Raw genomic sequence first — 18646 nt, 5'->3', positions numbered from 1 at the left:
CAGTACACTGCATTACCTCATCAGCTGCACCAGTCAAGCAGGTACAGTCTCCCATTGTCCTTGGGACAGATGATCGTATTACAACCCAAATGATGACAGAAATCAGTGCTTCAGGAGTTCAGAGGAGGGTGACAAAGTGTGGGTAGAGATGACAGTCTCCAAATGGTTGTGTCCTGTGGACGGCTGGGAGCTGAAGGGGTGAATGATCCAGTAAAGAAGGTATCGATCTACTATTTTATCTTTTTCATTAGGCACATGGGGCAAACAGACCTTGTTTAAGTTTGTTTTTATGCTTCTGAGCTAGTCCAAAAGCTGAACAATATTCATAAGCTTGACACTTATATCTCAGATAAAGGAGACTCAAATTCAGAACTAGAGGCCAAAGAAAAGACTTCAATGAAAGACTGTTTCAAAAATTATAAAAGTAAAGATTCAGTCAGATTTAATTTTAAAAATGGAATGTATCTTACATAACGATCTTGTTAGAAATACCTATCTGGGCACCACAGGAGATGCAGACCTACAACTCACTGGGTAAAGAGTATATAGACAATTTTGATAAAGAGTTGAAGAAGAATTCAAAAATAGTTTACAAAGAAAATCAGGAGGCAGAAGATGCTTCAAGAGGCATGATCCTCAGAAATTGTTCTGGAATGCTGGTTCACTTGTATCAATGTCATGTTCCTGGATGAGGGAGTAAGACACAGAATTTTAGTATTTCAGTATGAAATGGGAACTCCGGTGTTTCCCACTTTAAGATTCTGAATCATTAATTGGGACACATAGGTAATCTCTGACTTGAAAGCTGAATCCAGCTGAAGGATCAAGTTTTCACTATCAAGACAAGGCTTCTGACTACTGCCCACCATCCACAATGGGTAGGGAGCAAATAGAGTTGAAGGCACCAATGCAAAGACCACACCAGACTTCTTACCCTGGCCTTGTAGGCCTGTGTCTGCCCTGCCAGCAACAGGAGTACTTCGAGAACTGACCTGAGCCCCGACCCACATTACAGTGCTCCAGCAGTTATACCAACTCCCATCTGGGTTCCCTTCATGGCATTATTCTCAGAGCACTGTAACTGCCCATATAGTATTCCTGTCTCCCCCACAGCTCATGGCTCAGAAAGAGCAAAGGCCACATTTTTCTTGTTCACTACAACAGCCCCAACATCTACCATGAGTATCAGCAGAGCCAGCTCCTGCCAGCAGAGGATCTAATCTTTCCAATCAGCATCTAAAATCCTAACCATTTACATATGTATGTAGGATGAATGGCATATACATATACATACATACATACATATACATATATATATAATATATATATATAATATATATATATAATGGACTTTTCTTCTTTATACTGTTTTATAGCCCTTCCCCCCTGCAACTCCATTTACTATATCCTGAATGTCTTCCAAGTCCTTAAACATTCTAAACTTTTTTTTTCTTCCAAACATTTTTAATCTTATGAATGTATCCTAGGAACTTACCCAGTTCCCTACTGATGAAGATTCTTCTTCTATTAAAACAATGCTATATTGAGCATGCTGGTTGGTAAATCTGTACACATTCAGGATTATATTACTATGGCAAATTCTGAGGATTAGAATTATTGTGTCAAAGATAAATTTTGGGGGCTTCCAAAGAATATTATAAAACACATCTCAAGAAAAGTGGGAAAAATTTACTCTCCCATCAGTAGTATATAAATGCCCATTTACCAGCAGTGGTTGAACATTTAATTTTAGAAATCTCATCAAGGGATAGACAAAATGAAGACCAGGCATAACTTTGAAGTACTTTGTCCTCAGTCCAGAGAAAGATAATTTCTGACATAAGATGCTAACCTCATGGCTGGCTTCTCTACCCTTTGTTCCGGTCTCTCTAACCACACTGGCATCGCTGCTATTCCTCAAACATGTCAAGCAAAGCCCAGGCTCAGGGACTTTGCATAGGTCTTCCCTCTGTCTGGGACACTTGTCTTACAGCTACCTGCATGGTGAAATCCCTCAACACCTTCAGGTCTTCGCTCCAATGTCACCTTTGTAGTGAGATCTACCCTTAAACACCCTCCCTATTTAATACTGCCACATCAGCACACTTGATACCTGCTTTACCTTTTTTACACCATCATCTTGTAGCATACTATGTTAGTCTACTGTCTAGCTCCTCCAACTAGAACAGAAGTTCCTTAAGTGCAGGGATGTTTGTCTGTTTTGTTTACCTAGTAGATACTTAATAAATCCTTGCAGAATGAATGAATGGCATAAAACACGAGAAGTCCAATTTAGGGAAGGTACCCACAATCGAAAGGCTCCCACTTCAGTGGGCTTTCTAGGCTCTACCTGGTTCAATTTCTTGAACTCCACCACTTGGAAGAAGATGTGCTCAAGGATGTGTTTGGCATCTTGCTGGTCCTTTGGTAGTTTACTGGTTACTCCAAGAATGTCACCACACTTTCTGACATAGAATTCCAGGTCTTCTTCAGTACCTAGGCATAGTTGGGGCAGTTAGATGAACCCTCATGTCCTGTCCTTCCCCAATACAGACTTACTGTGGTTTAGGCATCCCCCCGTCAGGTTCCTATACCTCTCGAGATCACTCACCTCTTCCTAAGGTAATATGACTGCAGGACTTAAACAATAACAAACTGAAGAGATCTCTGATATGCTGCTTTTATAAATTAGGACAAAAGTAATTAGAATAAAGCTGGACTAGATCTGGCTTTCCTACTCCCAGAGCCAACATTCCTACATTACAAAGAACAGGAAGAACTAGTAGGAAATCAAATTACCATTCTCTGAATGCAGCAAGGACCATTATGAGAAAGGCATATGGGTATTTTAAACAGCATTTATTACAACAATATTATAGAAAAGGAAATTAAAGAAGAAAAAAAATCACTCATAATTTCACCCATAACATATCTCTCTGTGCAGCTATCCCCAACAGCCTGATACTAAGGATGGATAACCATTACAGCCCTTCTTAAACTGCAGTGTAATTCCTTTCTTTGTTTCCCCTTCTGATGTGCATTTATTTTTAAGTTATGACATAAATGTAAGTTTTTATTAAAATATTCAAATCAGGGGCGCCTGGATGGTTCAGTGGGTTAAAGCCTCTGCCTTAGGCTTAGGTCATAATCCCAGGGTCCTGGGATGGAGCCCCGCATCAAGTCTCTGCTCGGCAGGGAGCCTGCTTCTCTCTCTGCCTACTTGTGATCTCTGTCTGTCAAATAAATAAATAAAATCTTTAAAAAATAAAATATTCAAACCATACAGCTGCAAAATTCTCTTGCTCTAACTCTATCCCCACCAATACCACCTAAGGTAATTACTCCCATGTGCACCTACATATTTACGTATGTGTAAACAATTGGGATCAAACAATAATAATTTGTAAGTTACTTTCATCATTTAACGAGGTATCACAGACCTCTCATGTCAAAGCTTATGCTCTATATCTTTTAACAGATCTATGTAGAATATTCCACTGTATTTCAGTGGGCCTACTAATAGGCCATTAGAACACTGATGGGCCATTAGACTATTGCCAATTTTTTGAATGCTACAATTAGTATCTCTATAGCTATATTTTTTGTTTCACATTTCTATAAGGATTTCTATAGGATAAACTGCTAGGAACAGAAATGCTGAATCAAAGCATCTGACCCTTCACACGTCTCTTATTCCTTCTGGACCAATCACTATGTCTTGCTAATTTTTAATTGCTCAGCACCTACCACAATGCCTGACACGGAAGAGAGATGCAGTGAAGGTGCTTTACATTGAAGTATTTTCATTTTTGCACATTCCTTCCTGGTCTTCGGGCACACAGAGATGTTGTTGACACAGTTAGGATCCTACTGAACATGAAAGTTTCTATCTTGTCTTTCTTCACTTAGGGTTCTCACTTAAGATCTATCAGTGTCACTCCCTGAACTTTGGAAACCTTTTTTATAAGGACATGTTGTCCCATCAAATGAATGTGACACAATTCACTACCATTCTCCTGCTATTGAGCACCAAGTCCAATTGTTTAAATAATTTTTATTCCCAATCTCAAAAATAAATAACAGCAGTCACCTGTGTACCTTCCCTTATCACCTGTGATTAGATTCCCAGAAGTGGGGTCACTGCCTCAAAATGGATGGTCAGTTTTATGCCTCTGAGCTCGTGAGTGCAGCCCCACTTGCTCTGCTGGAAACAGGGCATCTCAGGAGGAGAAGTGGGCCCAGGGTCAGAAGAACCACTCACCATGCAGCCGTGTGGCCTGGAGCTTCAGGTCCTCATCCACGTGTCAAGGCGAGCACACACAACTCCCTCCAGGATCCCTTCCAATTCCAAGTCTCTGTACTTCTTTTGGCCCTGACTAAGGTTTCTTACTTAACTGCTCCTATGACCAGTGACCTAGATTTGCTAAGTGACAGCCAGGGTCAGAATCCATCCTCTGGTTACTCAACAGGTCCTAAGAACTAAGGACCTACAGGGATTAAAGCTGAGACCTTGGGGGCGCCTGGGTGGCTCAGTGGGTTAAGCAGCTGCCTTCGGCTCAGGTCATGGTCTCAGGGTCCTGGGATCGAGCCCCACATCAGGTTCTCTGCTCAGTGGGGAGCCTGCTTCCTCCTCTCTCTGCCTGCCTCTCTGCCTGCTTGTGATCTCTCTCTCTGTCAAATAAATAAATAAATAAAATGTTTTAAAAAAAGCTGAGACCTTGGCTTCTGCTTTGCACCATGCTCTAACTTACTGAACTAACTGGCCCAGAGAAACAATCAGTTACGTGAAACAAATGGAAACTCATTTTATGCTGCCTTTCGTGTTTTGTTCTCCCTGAACAAAATCTAGCTTTCTCTCATGGCAAATCTCAGAAGTTCTCGATTAAGTAAAACTTATTAAAGAAAACAAACAAAATTCGGCCAAACTTACACTTATTTGTAATCTGAGCAAGGCGGGCCTTCTCGGAAGAGAACGTCTCATCTAAGTCAAATAGCTCCAGTGGAGGAGGTGGTAATTCCCTGAAACTGGGAGGGAAAACCTAAAAGGAATAAGGTCTTTCATGAAACAACATATGCAAAGCCATACCTGGCAGTGATAAGATGGAAGGGAAATGAGAGGCCAACTCAGCTCTTCTCTGGGATGAACCACCCAAATGCCCATCATCTCTTCCTGCCCTAACCCATCAGACCACATCAAGTGAGACAACTAGCCCAATGCACACAACCAAACAGAGCCAGCACTAAACCAAAACACAGCTAAACCAATCAAACTGACATACTAGTGCTCATTAAGTAGTGCAAGGATGAAAGCTTAGGGCTATTTGTGTTGAACTGTACAACATGTTTCTCATTTAACCATGAGATCATTAGGGACAGAAATTGGAGAAGCAGATGTTGAAAGTGCTAAACCTAGAGCCAGAATTCGCAGGTATGAGCCAGAGGTATGCTGAAAAATGTTTCATTATCAGCTTTCAAGACAACAGAACGTAGGCCTGCTCTGTGCTTTGTCATTTTCTACGATGTAAATTCTCTCACCACGGCCAATTTGAAGCTACCAAAATGAAGCCGAGTGGCTCATAACGTTCCAGAATGTGGTGGGATAGGACGATTTTAAAGGTGGGGAGAGGGCGCCTAGGTGGCTCAGTGGGTTAGAGCCTCTGCCTTCAGCTCAGGTCATGATCCCAGAGTCCTGGGATCGAGCCCCGCGTCGGGCTCTCCGCTCATCGGGGAGCCTGCTTTCCCCCTCCCTCTCTGCCTGCCTCTCTGCCTACTTATAATCTCTGTCTGTCAAGTAAATTTAAAAAATCTTTAAAAAAAAAATAAATAAAATAAAAAATAAAGGTGGGGAGAGTTTTGCTGGACAGGAATGTTGAAAGTAACCTGTGCACACATGCCCCACCTCCCCGGGGGGCTGTGAATCTCTGCCATGAGCCTGAGTACCTGCTGCCTGGAAAACTGCAGCACAAAGCATTTCCTCCTTTTCACCCAGGATTCCTCCTCTCATATATGCCCTCCAACGATACAAGATGGGAAACGCTTAACAGCCACAGAAGTCCACACCCTTGATTTCTCAGTTGGGAGCTACAGCCAACGGAAGGCCTTATAGAATACTAATGGTTTGGCCTCTGCATGTTCAGAGCCAGAGAAACGTGACTTTGTGAGAACTGCCACACACATAGAGTATACGTATGTACATGCTTGGCGGAAGGACCCACATGATGGCCCAGTTGGCAAGGTAAGGGCAAAGAGCGGGGCTCTGGAGCAGGATCCCCCAAGCACACCTACTCACCGCTGGCTGAAGGGCCGGCAGGGGTGTCTCAAACTGAGGCTGGATGAGCTGGAGAGGTTCATGTTTCACATTTAGCTGTTCATGGGCCCTGTGGGAATAAGAAGACAAAAGTAGGGATCAACATGAGACTTTGTGCAAAACGCATCTAACTGACCACACTGTGCCCTTCTCCATCAAATCAGGGGTCTCAATGCTTTTGTAGAAAAACACACAGAATGCATTATTTATAGGTAATGTAAGGATCCTTTTGTGAATCTTCTCTACTATGTCGTATGGTATTAACTATGTCGAGAACTGAAAGGGAAAGTTCTTTCAAGTTTCGTATCAGGCTTCACCTAAATGGGGTTTTTTATCTTTACCCAGTGGATAATGTCAGTCTTGTAATTCACTGTTTCCTTGTTCTTACAACCAAGGGATGAGAATCAAATCTAAAGTCTGTTTCTGGCAACTGAACAGATCTGTACAGCATACACATCTTTCTTTTTAATCAATTTATTTATTTTTCGTCCTCTTGACACCCAGCATGGAGCTGAAACTCACAACCCTGAGATCAAGAGTCTGCATGCTCTTCCGACTGAGCCAGCCAGGCGCCCCTATAGTGCTCCTGGCACCCCTGAGTGCCCATTCACTCAGCAAGTATTTACTGGACATGTACCATGCACCAGACAGTTTTATACCCAGGAGAACAGCAACGGTGAAAACAAGAGACCAAGGCAGCCCTTGTGAACTTACATGCTCCATGAGGACAGGCACACAATAAACACAACCCAAGGTGCCAGGTATTAATAGGTATTGAGAAGAAAAACCAGGAGAAAGGGTTAGAGTTAGGGAGGAGGCATGGGGTACAGCCTGTCAGAGAAGCCCTGAGTGAAGGGGAGGAGGAAGTCATACACTTACTTTCACAAGTATCCCAGGCAGAGGCAAGAGCAAGGAGAGCAGGAGTAAGGGTGTGAGGGGTTTTCACAGGACTGCAGGGCACCCAGCATGGCCACAGCAGGGGTAGAGTGCTAGTGAGGAGTTCAGAGTCAAGTACTGACCTTACCCCTGCGTAAGGTCTTTCTTTTTGACTGTGGCTTCTGCTCTGCCTCCATTCTCTCAAACGTTCTTTATCTTTTTGTACTGTACCTAATTTTGTAAGCTGGCTGAACTCCTCTGGGAATGAGGCAAATTAAAATATACTCACCTAATTTAAACTATACACATATTTGTGACCTTTTTTTAAAAAAATATTTATTTATTTATCTGACAGAGAGAGAGATCACAAGGAGCAGAGAGAGGGTGGGGGAAGCAGGCTTCCCGCTGAGCAGAGAGCCCAGTGTGGGGCTCAATCCCGGGACCCTAGGATCAGGACCTGAGCCGAAGGCAGAGGCTTAACACACTGAGCCACTCGGGTGCCCCCATTTGTGACCTTTTAAAATTAAACTGAACAAGCAAATGCCAAAGGGTGTAGACAAAGTTTATGCCTGCTTCTACAGATGGGTGACTTCAGAAAGGAAAGAGGTCTGTGACTGCAGAAAGGTATTGAGCTGAGCTTATTACCATGACTTCCCCCACTATTCCCAGGTGCCTGGGGAGAAGCTTTCCTGGCAATGCAGCAGATCCCTCTGGAGCGAACAGAAACAACTTTCCCTGAGTACCTACTGCATGCCACACATTGTACCAGATCCTGTGCCAGGCACTTTAACTTATTTCAAATAATAAATAACTTTAACTTATTTCACTTACTGCTCAAAACAACCCTGGACAGTGGGTATAATCCTCTATAGAAGAGGAAGCAGATGTATCAAGATGAAATAGCTTTCCAAGGTCACATGGTTAAGAAGGGACAAGGACAAGATTAGAACTCATAGCTGGCCAATCCCTGCCAACCAGAGGCCCCAGGACTCAGTCTAAACTGAAGGCAGAACGCCGTTAATGGCAGCATCTAAGCTAAAAGTCCCAACACTGGCACACAAAAAATCCTGCTGTCAAACCCTGACCTCTGCCATTCCAGCCACAATTTTCCGCTTTCCACCCCCTGACGGAGCCAGCTACAGGGAAGCCCCGTGTGAATAATGGAACCAACCCCATTGCCTCGACCTTCTCTTGCTCAGCTCACCACCTCCCCAAATCTTCCTTTTGCCTATTAGCCAATAGCAAGCACATACCTGATGAGAAACTCATCTTAAAACCAAGAAAACCTAATTCAGAAAGCTATTTCCAGAACATTCTGGACTGACCTCTGGCACTGTGTTTTTATCACCCTGGTCTTAGTCCCCAACCCATCAGCCCAGGAACTCAGAAGGCAGGGACTCGCCACACACTCTGTCTTTACATCACCCCCACAGGCATCAATAAATACCGGATGGACAAATGAAGTCACTTCAGAGCAACATTCTACAGACAATATAAATATTTAAAGACTAATCGAATTTTTACTCAGAAAATTTTACTGCATTGGGACGCCTGTGTGGCTCAGTCGTTAAGCATCTGCCCTCGGCTCAGTCATGATCCCTGGGTCCTGGTAGGAAGCTTGCCCCTTGCCCACTCCCCCCTGCTTGTGTTCCCACTCTCACAGTCTCTCTCTTTGCCAAATAAAATCTTTAAAAAAAGAAGGAGAAGAAGAAGACACTGTGTTCAAAAGACATTACTAGCACTACAAATACTTAGGAACACCAAATAGAAACCAGCCTGTAACTACTGTCCTTTGCTATGGTATGAACGATAAATACAATTCCACGAGCTCCAAAATATCTACTCTACTTGACTCTGCTAACACTAAATTAACAGACAGCTCCAATACGTCCCGCATTCAGCGCTGAAGCGATCACAAAGGCCTGATCTAAGCCACATCAGAAGAGAAGCAGACACTAAAGGCAGAAGCTGGGTGGACTCTAACTGGCTGGTGGGGCAGCAGAGGTGCCTTTTGTTATTCTGAGAAAAGTGCAAACTGCAGAGAAGGAGCCGCAGGTCCATTTCCAGACCACCCCGCTTCCCTGTCCTTTTGCCTCACTTGGCTTCCAGGGACTCTGCTGCCTCCCATACTCCCCTGTCCCTCCGGCAGCTTTTCCCCAGCTTGTTTTTTTTTTTTTTTAAAGATTTTATTTATTTATTTGACAGACAGAGATCACAAGTAGGCAGAGAGGCAGGCAGAGAGAGAGAGGAGGAAGCAGGCTCCCTGCTGGGCAGAGAGCCCAATGCGGGACTCGATCCCAGGACCCTGAGATCATGACCTGAGCCAAAGGCAGTGGCTTAACCCACTTAGCCACCCAGGCACCCATTTCCCCAGCTTGTTAAAGGCCCTCCTCTTCGGCCTCAAATGCCAGGGCAGCTGTGAAACCCTGTGTCTAGCCCAATCCCCCACTCCAGTGCTGTCCCTGAAGGTCCCAGCCCCTCCCCCCACTTCTCTAATCACTTTATCATCTACACTAGTGGTTCATCATCTATACTGTTGGCTCAGCCTACACTCTTCACAGGGCAACCTCTCAGTCACAACAGATGGAGGCAGAGCAGAACCCATTTCTGTCTCCTCTCCCCACATCCTGAGCGCCAATCAGCAGCACTGCCAGGCGCCCAGACCCCCAAGGGAGAAACCCCTGTTCCTGATCTCGCCATCGCAGCCTTCCATGCCTGGCCCGTGGCTCCTGATTCTTTCTTACCAAACACCTCTTGAAACCACACTGACTGCTCCCACCAGTCCCATCTCAAACCTCTCAAACTTCCCATCTGCTGTTAGCAGTCTCCCTAGTCGGTTTCTTCATTTCTACTTTTCCTGTTTTCCGATCAATTGTACAAATTGCTGCAAGGCATCCTTTCATCTGGTTTCAGGAAACAAAGATTCAATCATGACCCTCTTCTAGAGGTCTTTACTAGCATCCCATTCACAAATCTGGCCTCTGCCCTGAGCCTCAGGCTGTTGCCTTGGCTTCTTATTTCGGTAATGCTCAGGCTGGGCTCTGCAAGTTCTGGCTGGAGAACACAGGATAGACTGTTGCAGGGGACTTCAGGGGACCAAATTTTCAACTATTCAGCTGGCCTTGTTCAAAGTCAAGGGTACACGCAGTTCAAAGGGCAATCAGGAATAACCTTCCTTACTTGGATACACACACACCTATGAGTATGTGTGCTTTGCCCAAAGAAGCTACATCATTGCCCAACTGCCTCTGAACATCCCCGCCAGCTCCTGAAGCCTCTTCACCCTGACAGTGGAGCTCCTAGCATCCTGACAAGCAGACACAAAGCCCCCCAAAAATGTCGAAATAATCAATGCCTAGCTAAAGGGCCCCTTGTTCGTAAAGCCTTCCCTGCTCACCCTAGACAGAGTCAAAATCTCTCTCTTCATTATGCCCATGGCCTCTAGGTTAATATTCCACATTTGGCATTAATACAATAACCTCGCCTCACAGCCTCTGTCCGTCTCCTCCGTAAAACCATTAACTTTGGACACAGGGCCTGGCACAGGAGGAGCTCAGTCAGTATTTGTGGAACTTGAGCATAAAAGCAGCAGTAGGAAGTCAGACACTCAGCCTTTGGTTTATTCAGGTGTAGACCCCATATCAGGCCAAAGATGCTGAAGAATAGTGGCCCCAGTCCATGTCTCTGTCCCTGTTATCAGGAATGGACAATGATGAGCAGACAATCAAACAGAGGAAAGCCCAGGTCTGCAACGCACTCAGGCTCCCACCTTGGGAGAATACCTGACTCTCTCTAAACTGGTTTCTTCAGCTGGAAAACCGGCTGATTCAGAGGAAAATGAAGGATGACGTGAGGTACCAGCGTGGGGAGCCTGCAGGGTGCCTCGTCTACCCAACCCAGTTTACTGAGGGGCATGGGACTCTCCATGCTGAAGCCAGAAAAGTCCCAGGCAAACCAGAACACGTTGGTCACGCTAAATGCCTGAGAGAGAGCCTGGAACACAACAGGCGACTGACGACTGCTGGCAGTTTCCTCTCCATCGGCCCCCACCCCAATTTTCCCAGCTGTCTTTGCTGGCCTCATCAAAGATCTGAGAACATGCTGTGCATACCACATAGGCCATGACCCTAACTCCTGTCCCCAGGCTCATGTTTTCAAACCAAACACTAGGAATGGAGCGCAGGGCAGCTCCAAGAGCTACAGGTACTGACTTGATGACCTTGGGGAGGGAGGTGGTATCCAGCTGGTAAATGGACAGGTCGAAGAGGGTAGTAAAGTCTCTTGGGTTCTCATCGCCCTCCTGGAGACACACTCGAAGCCGCTCTGACAGGGTGGCTGTGTCCGGCAGCATCATGTAGTCGGAAATCTGAAAGCCACAAGAGGGTTCACACAGCACGGTGGGAGTTAGAATTTTATCTGTCTAAATCTGCAGTATTTCTACTCTCTTATCAAGAGATTTCACCGTTCCTGGTCCCTAACAACTAAACCTTAAGTAAGACACTTCATGTGGAAAGAGGAACAAAAGTCACTTGGTTAAACCCCAATGCTGACTAAATCCCACTCTGTAATTCCTCATGTGTTACAGAACACAGCTGGAGAAACAAGCATGCTGACTGGCCTCCTTTTAATTTCGTGATCACCGATCTTGAGTGGTCAGCAATTAGCTGTATTTCTTTAGTTCATTCACTTCCCATTGTCCTAAGCAATACCTTCCTTTGGTCACTTCAGCTATCTCAAACAATTTTCCCTTTCTTAATTTTGGTTGTTGATCTTATTTTCTATTTCAGTGAGAAAACAGAAGCAATCATAAAAGACAGTCCACGAGCTCCCACTAGAGCTGCTGTCTTCCCACCAGCATCTAGGCCACACACTCGCCTTCCTTCTGCTGTTATACGTGTGACCCGCCTGTGACCCCAGCACAGATGACCCTTGCACTCGGACACTGGATCCCAGTCCTTCTTTTTTTTTTTTTTTTTTTTTTTTTTTTTAAGATTTATTTATTTGACAGAGAGAAATCACAAGTAGACAGAGAGGCAGCCAGAGAGAGAGAGAGAGGGAAGCAGGCTCCCTGCTGAGCAGAGAGCCCGATGCGGGACTCGATCCCAGGATCCTGAGATCATGACCTGAGCCGAAGGCAGCGGCTTAATCCACTGAGCCACCCAGGCGCCCCGGATCCCAGTCCTTCTTATCTAGCCAAGGACATGCTTCCAGCACTGCTGAAAGCCCTTATGATGCCACATGCTGTGTGCTGGTAGCAGTATAAGACCAGGGAAACCTAAACATCCACCAATAGGAGACTAGTTAATATACTATTATCAAACAAGGGAAAATACAGTCCTTAAAAAAACAAAACAAAAATCAAAAGAAAGCTCTTTATGTATAAATAAGGAAACATCTCTTAAGACATATTGTTAATTTTAAAAACTAGGTGGTGGGGAATACAGTGTATATAGTGTCATTTGTGTAAAACAGGGAAGAAGGAGATACATGCATACACGTATTTACTTATATATGCATAAAATATCTCTGGAAGAACATATTAGAAACCGCTAAGACTACTGTCACTGGGGAGAGGAACAAAGCGGTTGGGCAAAGACAGGAGGGAAACTGTTCATTGGGTATGCTTTTGAACTCCAAACTGTGAATCCATTACTTACTCAAAAAGTGTATTTAACTTTTAAAAAATGCATGCTGGCGGGATGCCTGCGTGGCTCAGTGGGTTAAAGCCTCTGCCTTCGGCTCAGGTCATGATCCCAGGATTCTGGGATCGAGCCCCGCATCGGGCTCTCTGCTCAGCAGGGAGCCTGCTTCCCTCTCTCTCTGCCTGCCTCTCTGCCTACTTGTGCTCTCTGTCTGTCAAATAAATAAAATCTTTTTTAAAAAATGCATGCTGGCAATAAAAAGTTTATCTGTAACTGCCTTCTAAGGCCCCTGCAACGATGTGTTTTCCAGCGCCAGCACGGGAGGAGACATACCTGAGCATTACAGAAATAAGCCTAGACACACAGGCTCACTTTTTTCTATATTCCAAGTCAAAAAACTCCCCTAATCTTCAAACTTTTTTTTTAGATAAAAAACAGGAGAGGATATAAATACATAACTGCTTTTCCCTGTAATATGTGTCTGTGTTAGAGGCTTCGCCCTGCTAACAGGATGGGCATTGAAGGTGAAAACAATTAACAGAGGCGCTGACCGTGTCAGGACATGCACCCACACGGAGCAGGAAGATGGGTAAGGGCCCAGCAGTCCCAAAGGTCCTGAGGCTGGTTCTAATCTCAGCACAGAGACCTGCTACACAATTCTGCCTCAGGAAACCATCAAGGCCTTCAATGTCCAGACAGAAACGTAAGAGGACTCCCAAGACCACTGGTCTTCATGATTTCCTGGCAGATCTGGAGGTCAAAACTTGTCATGGAAATCCTCGCAGCTCTTTATTGAGCTACCATTTTATTAAGTATCATTTGAATCTGAACTGTTGTTTGGGTCTGAAACCCATTCCAACATAAGATTTGATCTGAAGGGACGCCTGGGTGGCTCAGTTGGTTAAACAGCTGCCTTCGGCTCAGGTCATGATCCCAGCGTCCTGGGATCGAGTCCCATATCGGGCTCCTTGCTCAGCAGGGAGCCTGCTTCTCCCTCTGTCTCTGCCTGCCATTCTGTCTGCCTGTGCTTGCTCTCTCTCCCTCTCTCTCTCTGACAAATAAATAAAATCTTAAAAAAAAAAAAAAAAAAGATTTGATCTGAAATCCTAGGAAGTTTGGACTTTCAGAATTTCTTTCTTTGCAGAGCTACTGGGTCCAGCATTTTCCTTTCCAAAGCCTTACAACACAAAGGACATTTGCGCTAGGTCTCCTGTGCAGGAAATACACGAAACCACATGACTTTAGAGAAAGGCCTCGGTGACACCATCTTCCTCTGGCACTCTACTGACACTCCCCTCTGAACCAGTCCGGTGTCACAAGCGGTGCACAGTGAAGAGAGCGGTAGAAAAGGCACAGGCTCCAGAATCAGCCTGAAATGGACATTAGTAGTGGCAAGGCAGCTATCAATTTTGGCGGGGACCTTGAAGAACTTAATTACTTCCACTTCCTCAGCTAGAAAACAGGAATGACAGACACTGAGTAAGAAAGAGCAAGGCAGCCGCACAGACCAGGAGCAGAGGTGGCATCTCAGTGCTGCTTTCCCAGCCCCCCGACACTGACTAGAATCAGCAGCTGACCAAGTCGCCATCCCTCAAGAGTCGGGTCCTGTGAGATCTGAAAAGTGAATTCCTGACTGTCCTCCAGTTCTTTTACTTGGGAGGCTTACATCACTTTTCAGGAGAAATTTAAGCAAAATAGCCTTATATTTCAAGTTTCCATATGAGGGAATATTTTAGACACGAGGCTCTCCTGTTTCCTAACCCAAGTCAGTCCGTGGGAGACCACATCCTCTGCTGAGGGAAGTAGGAGGCAGTAGGCCACCACTTTGAACATCTCGCCCCCTCCCTGCTACCCACCCACAGCCAGGAAATCACTTTCCTGACACTTCAGAGTTTAAGAAACAGAGAAGCAGGGTGCCTGGGTGGCTCAGTCAGTTGAGTGTCTCTCGATTTTGGCTCGGGTTGTGGTCTTGAGACTCTCATGGGGCTCTGCCCTCAGCAGGGAGTCTGCTTGGGACTCTCTCTCCCCCTCTGCCCCCTCCTGCCTGTGCACCCTCTCTCTCTAAAATGAATGAATAAATCTTTAAAAGGCAAGAAAGGAGGGAGGGAGGGAAGGAGGGAGGGAAGGAGAAAGAAAAAGAAAGGGAGGAAAGAAAGAAAAAGGGAGGAAGGAAGAAAGGAGAGAGGGAGGGAGGCAGGAAAGGGAGAGAGAAGCAATTACAGAACAAGCAGACTTCGAATCAGGAGAGCTGGGTTTGGGTCGCAACTCTGCAGCCATTCGCTGTTTGGGCTTACTGCAATTTTGGAGAATTTCCATTTCTTCATCTCTAAAATGAGAATAAGACCATGACCTTCCCAAGGCTGTTGGAAAGATTTCATAAGATGATCTGTGGGAAGATATAGGATACATGGTGCCTGCATATAATAAATCCAAGAGTTGTAAAGAGTCTGACAGCTGCATCGCTTCCTACACCTTTTTATTTAGTAAGTCAGTCAAAATCTATTAACTGAGTCCTCACAATCATCCTGTGAGACAGAGAGAGAGCACAGGTACTGGTATTCCCGCTTCACAGATGAGGAAACCTGGATGAAAAGGAGCTAGAAACAGGCCACTTAAGGTCCAAGGGCCAGAGTGGAGCAGGACCGGGAAGGCAGGTTACTGACCCTATTCCCACACTGGTCTCACTCTCCATCATCTGATAAATAGGAACCTAATGCCTTTGTTGTTCCTAAAGACATCAAAATTATAGTTTAAAACTTAAATTCTGATGATCTTTTATTCACAAAGAATTATTTTTATACCCTTCATATTTCTGACAGAAGTGTTTCTCTACAGATAATGATTTTGAAAGTCTGGCCAGGGAGCATACACACAGAGAGAGATACCCATCCCAATTAATTCTATATTTTCTTTTCTTTTCTTTCTTTTTTTTTTTTTAAAGATTTTATTTATTTATTTGACAGAGAGAGATCACAAGTAGGCAGAGAGGCAGGCAGAGAGAGAGGAGGAAGCAGGCTCCCCACTGAGCAGAGAGCCCGATGCGGGGCTAGATCCCAGAATCCTGGGATCATGACCTGAGCCGAAGGCAGAGGCTTTTAACCCACTGAGCCACTGAGGCGCCCCAATTCTATATTTTCTTAATTTATTATTTTTATAACATGGCCTTCATTACCCCCCAAAGCCATCACTTCTTTCCATCTGTCTTACAGATAAAGTAAGAGATACGCTTTCCTTTGAAACTGCTGGAAGGGGTGCTGAGAGGCTGGATCCATCTTTTTGCCTCCAAAGTTTTTTAATGATTCACAGCCCCTACCTCTGGGTCCTCGGCATCAATCTGGTTTAAATGGATGTCTCCCGTCGTGAGCCACTGGAAAACAACATCCTGGATTTAAAAAATAAACACAGAATTAGACACCTTAATTATTTGAGAAAATCAAGACAGGGCTAGAGAATTAAATCAATCAAGAAAACAATGATAAAAAGAAAGAGACTACACAGCCGTGTTTCAAAAAAGAGTAGCTCCCCTTCTCTTGGTGAGATCATACGAAAACATCGAAGTTTCCCTAACCCTAATGTCACTTTTCCTATTGAAAACTGAGCATTTATCTTAGAGCACTTTCACTTTTAATAACAGGACAAAATGTACTAAAACTTGTTCACGACCCCAGAACAATCCCTGTTTACATGTGCCGATGACAATGTGAACTTAAACAGCAGACTACATCTAGATGCCCCTGGAATGTGTCTAGAGACACCAGAATTTCTTATGCATTCTGCAGAAACAAGATCTTAATTAATCTCTCAATACAGTAACAGTGCAAAAGGATGAAGGAATTTGTTTCATTCATGAAAAAGTTCAGAGGGACCAGCAAGTGAGTCATCGAATCCCACCCGTGTCCAGCTCCGGCATGCACCAGGTGTCATCCTTCACAGGACATGTTTCCTTCACACTATGCAGTGCCTTCACCTCCTCCCCCACATCAGCCCGCAACCAGTCCCATTATAACCCCTCCCAGCACCACCTGCCGGCCAGCCCCTCTCCTCATTCCCACCTTTGCCGCCTTCACTCAGGTCATCGTCAGCCCCTCTTGGCTGGCTGATTCCGCCAACCTCCTACCTGGCTCCAGGTTGCCTCCTCCCTCTCATCTTCCACATGCCTGACAGAGGACTCTTTCTGAAACGCAGATCTGACTATGCCCAAGGCTGCTGGACACTCTACAAGGGCTCTCCATAGCTTCCTGGAGGCCTTCCAATCAAGTTCCTGGGCTGCCTACATGAGGCCCTGGTTAAGCATACTCCTCACCTCTCCTCCGGGATTGGCTCCCACCCCAACATGGCATGCTTAAAAACATCCACCACATCCTTCTAAATTTACATCTCTGTCTCTCACACTCTCTCGCAATGTACTATGAATGTTTTCTTTTTTTTTTTTTTTTAAGATTTTATTTATCTATTTGACAGAGAGAGTGATCACAAGTAGGCAGAGAGTGGGGGGAGAAGCAGGCTCCCCGCTGAGCAGAGAGCCCGATGCGGGGCTCGATCCTAGGACCCCGGGGATCATGACCTGAGCTGAAGGCAGAGGCTTTAACCTACTGAGCCACCCAGGCGCCCCAGAGAGTCATGTGCTCTTCTGACTGGACCAGCCAGGTGTCCCTGAAGATCTGGTCTTAAATGAATAGATGACCTTAGCAGTATTTTTTTTAATGACATGAAAATCATACACATTATACCTTAATGTGGTGAAAGAGAAGAACCTACCATAATTTTGCTGTTTTCTTCTTTATCCAAATATTGGTCATTGAACATGTGACAGGAGCCAAGCACTGCCAACTTCCCACCTTGGTTCTGTCAATGACAAAGTAGTATTAGATACTCAGACCCCAAAATGCACCACATGCATCCTAGTACCCAAAAACTTACCATCAGAATCATGTGAGCAACTGTCTATACTCACTACCAACTGACATCAGGATTTTAATGACCTAGAAATATCAACTATGACAGCAACTATATTCCCAACTGCTTCTCATTTTAGACACCTCTATATCCTTCTACTTGACTTTAACAAAAAGCAATGTGAATTAGATTTATAACATTTTCCCTGTTAACGTATAAATGAAGATTATAATCCTAAAGGAAAAAATCCAAAAGCAATCTATAAAGATTTAAAGATAGTTTATGAGTATGAAAAGACAGTATTTAATGGGTGCCTGGGTGGCTCAGTGGGTTAAAGCCTCTGCCTTCAACTCAGGTCATGATCTCAGGGTCCTGGAATTGAGCCCCACTTCGGGCTCTCTGCTCAGCGGGGATCCTGCTCCCCCCCCTTCTCTGCCTGCCTCTCTGCCTACTTGTAATATCTCTCTCTCTGTCAAATAAATAAATAAAATCTTAAAATTAAAAAAAAAAGACAGTATTTAAGATCTAAACAAAAAAGTAATCCACGAGCATGAAAAATTCACAGAAGAGGGCACCTGGATGACTCAGTTAGTTAAGTGTCCCAACTCTTATAGGTCATTTGCAAATATCTTCTCCCATTCTGTCAAGTGTCCAACTCTTGATATCAGCTCAGGTCATGACCTCAGGGTTGAGAGACTGAGTCCTATGTCAGGCTCCATGGTGGACGTGCAGCCTGTTTAAGATTCTCTCTCCCTCCCACCCCTCCCCCATTTCTCTCTCGCTCTCTCTCTCAAAAAAGAAAAAAAAAATTCACAAAAGAAATAACTGCTCAATAAGAAAAAATTTAATTTGTAGTTAAAATCAAAACAAAGTATTTTTGCCTATCAGATTAATAAATATGAAAAAGATGACTACAAACAGTGTC

At 44.6% G+C, this 18646-nt stretch overlaps 1 protein-coding gene across 1 annotated transcript in view; it reads right to left on the bottom strand.

Moving 5' to 3' along the window:
- Positions 1 to 407: 407 nt before the first annotated feature.
- IFT52 (intraflagellar transport 52) overlaps positions 408 to 18646 on the bottom strand; it is a 38316-nt gene continuing 20077 nt past the window's right edge. Inside the window, exons 8-14 of the mRNA XM_059407042.1 lie at positions 17584 to 17670; positions 16139 to 16207; positions 11395 to 11549; positions 6290 to 6377; positions 4931 to 5039; positions 2351 to 2496; positions 408 to 684 (exon numbers count right to left, since the gene is read on the bottom strand). Coding sequence (XP_059263025.1) covers positions 637 to 684; positions 2351 to 2496; positions 4931 to 5039; positions 6290 to 6377; positions 11395 to 11549; positions 16139 to 16207; positions 17584 to 17670 — 702 coding nt within the window. The 3' untranslated portion in view covers positions 408 to 636. The remainder of the gene's footprint in view (positions 685 to 2350; positions 2497 to 4930; positions 5040 to 6289; positions 6378 to 11394; positions 11550 to 16138; positions 16208 to 17583; positions 17671 to 18646) is intronic.

Source organism: Mustela nigripes, chromosome 7 (genome assembly GCF_022355385.1).
Source record: "Mustela nigripes isolate SB6536 chromosome 7, MUSNIG.SB6536, whole genome shotgun sequence".
Taxonomy (NCBI): domain Eukaryota; kingdom Metazoa; phylum Chordata; class Mammalia; order Carnivora; family Mustelidae; genus Mustela; species Mustela nigripes.
The sequence above is the reverse complement of the archived record's forward strand: the minus strand, read 5'-3'. Positions and strand labels throughout refer to the sequence as shown.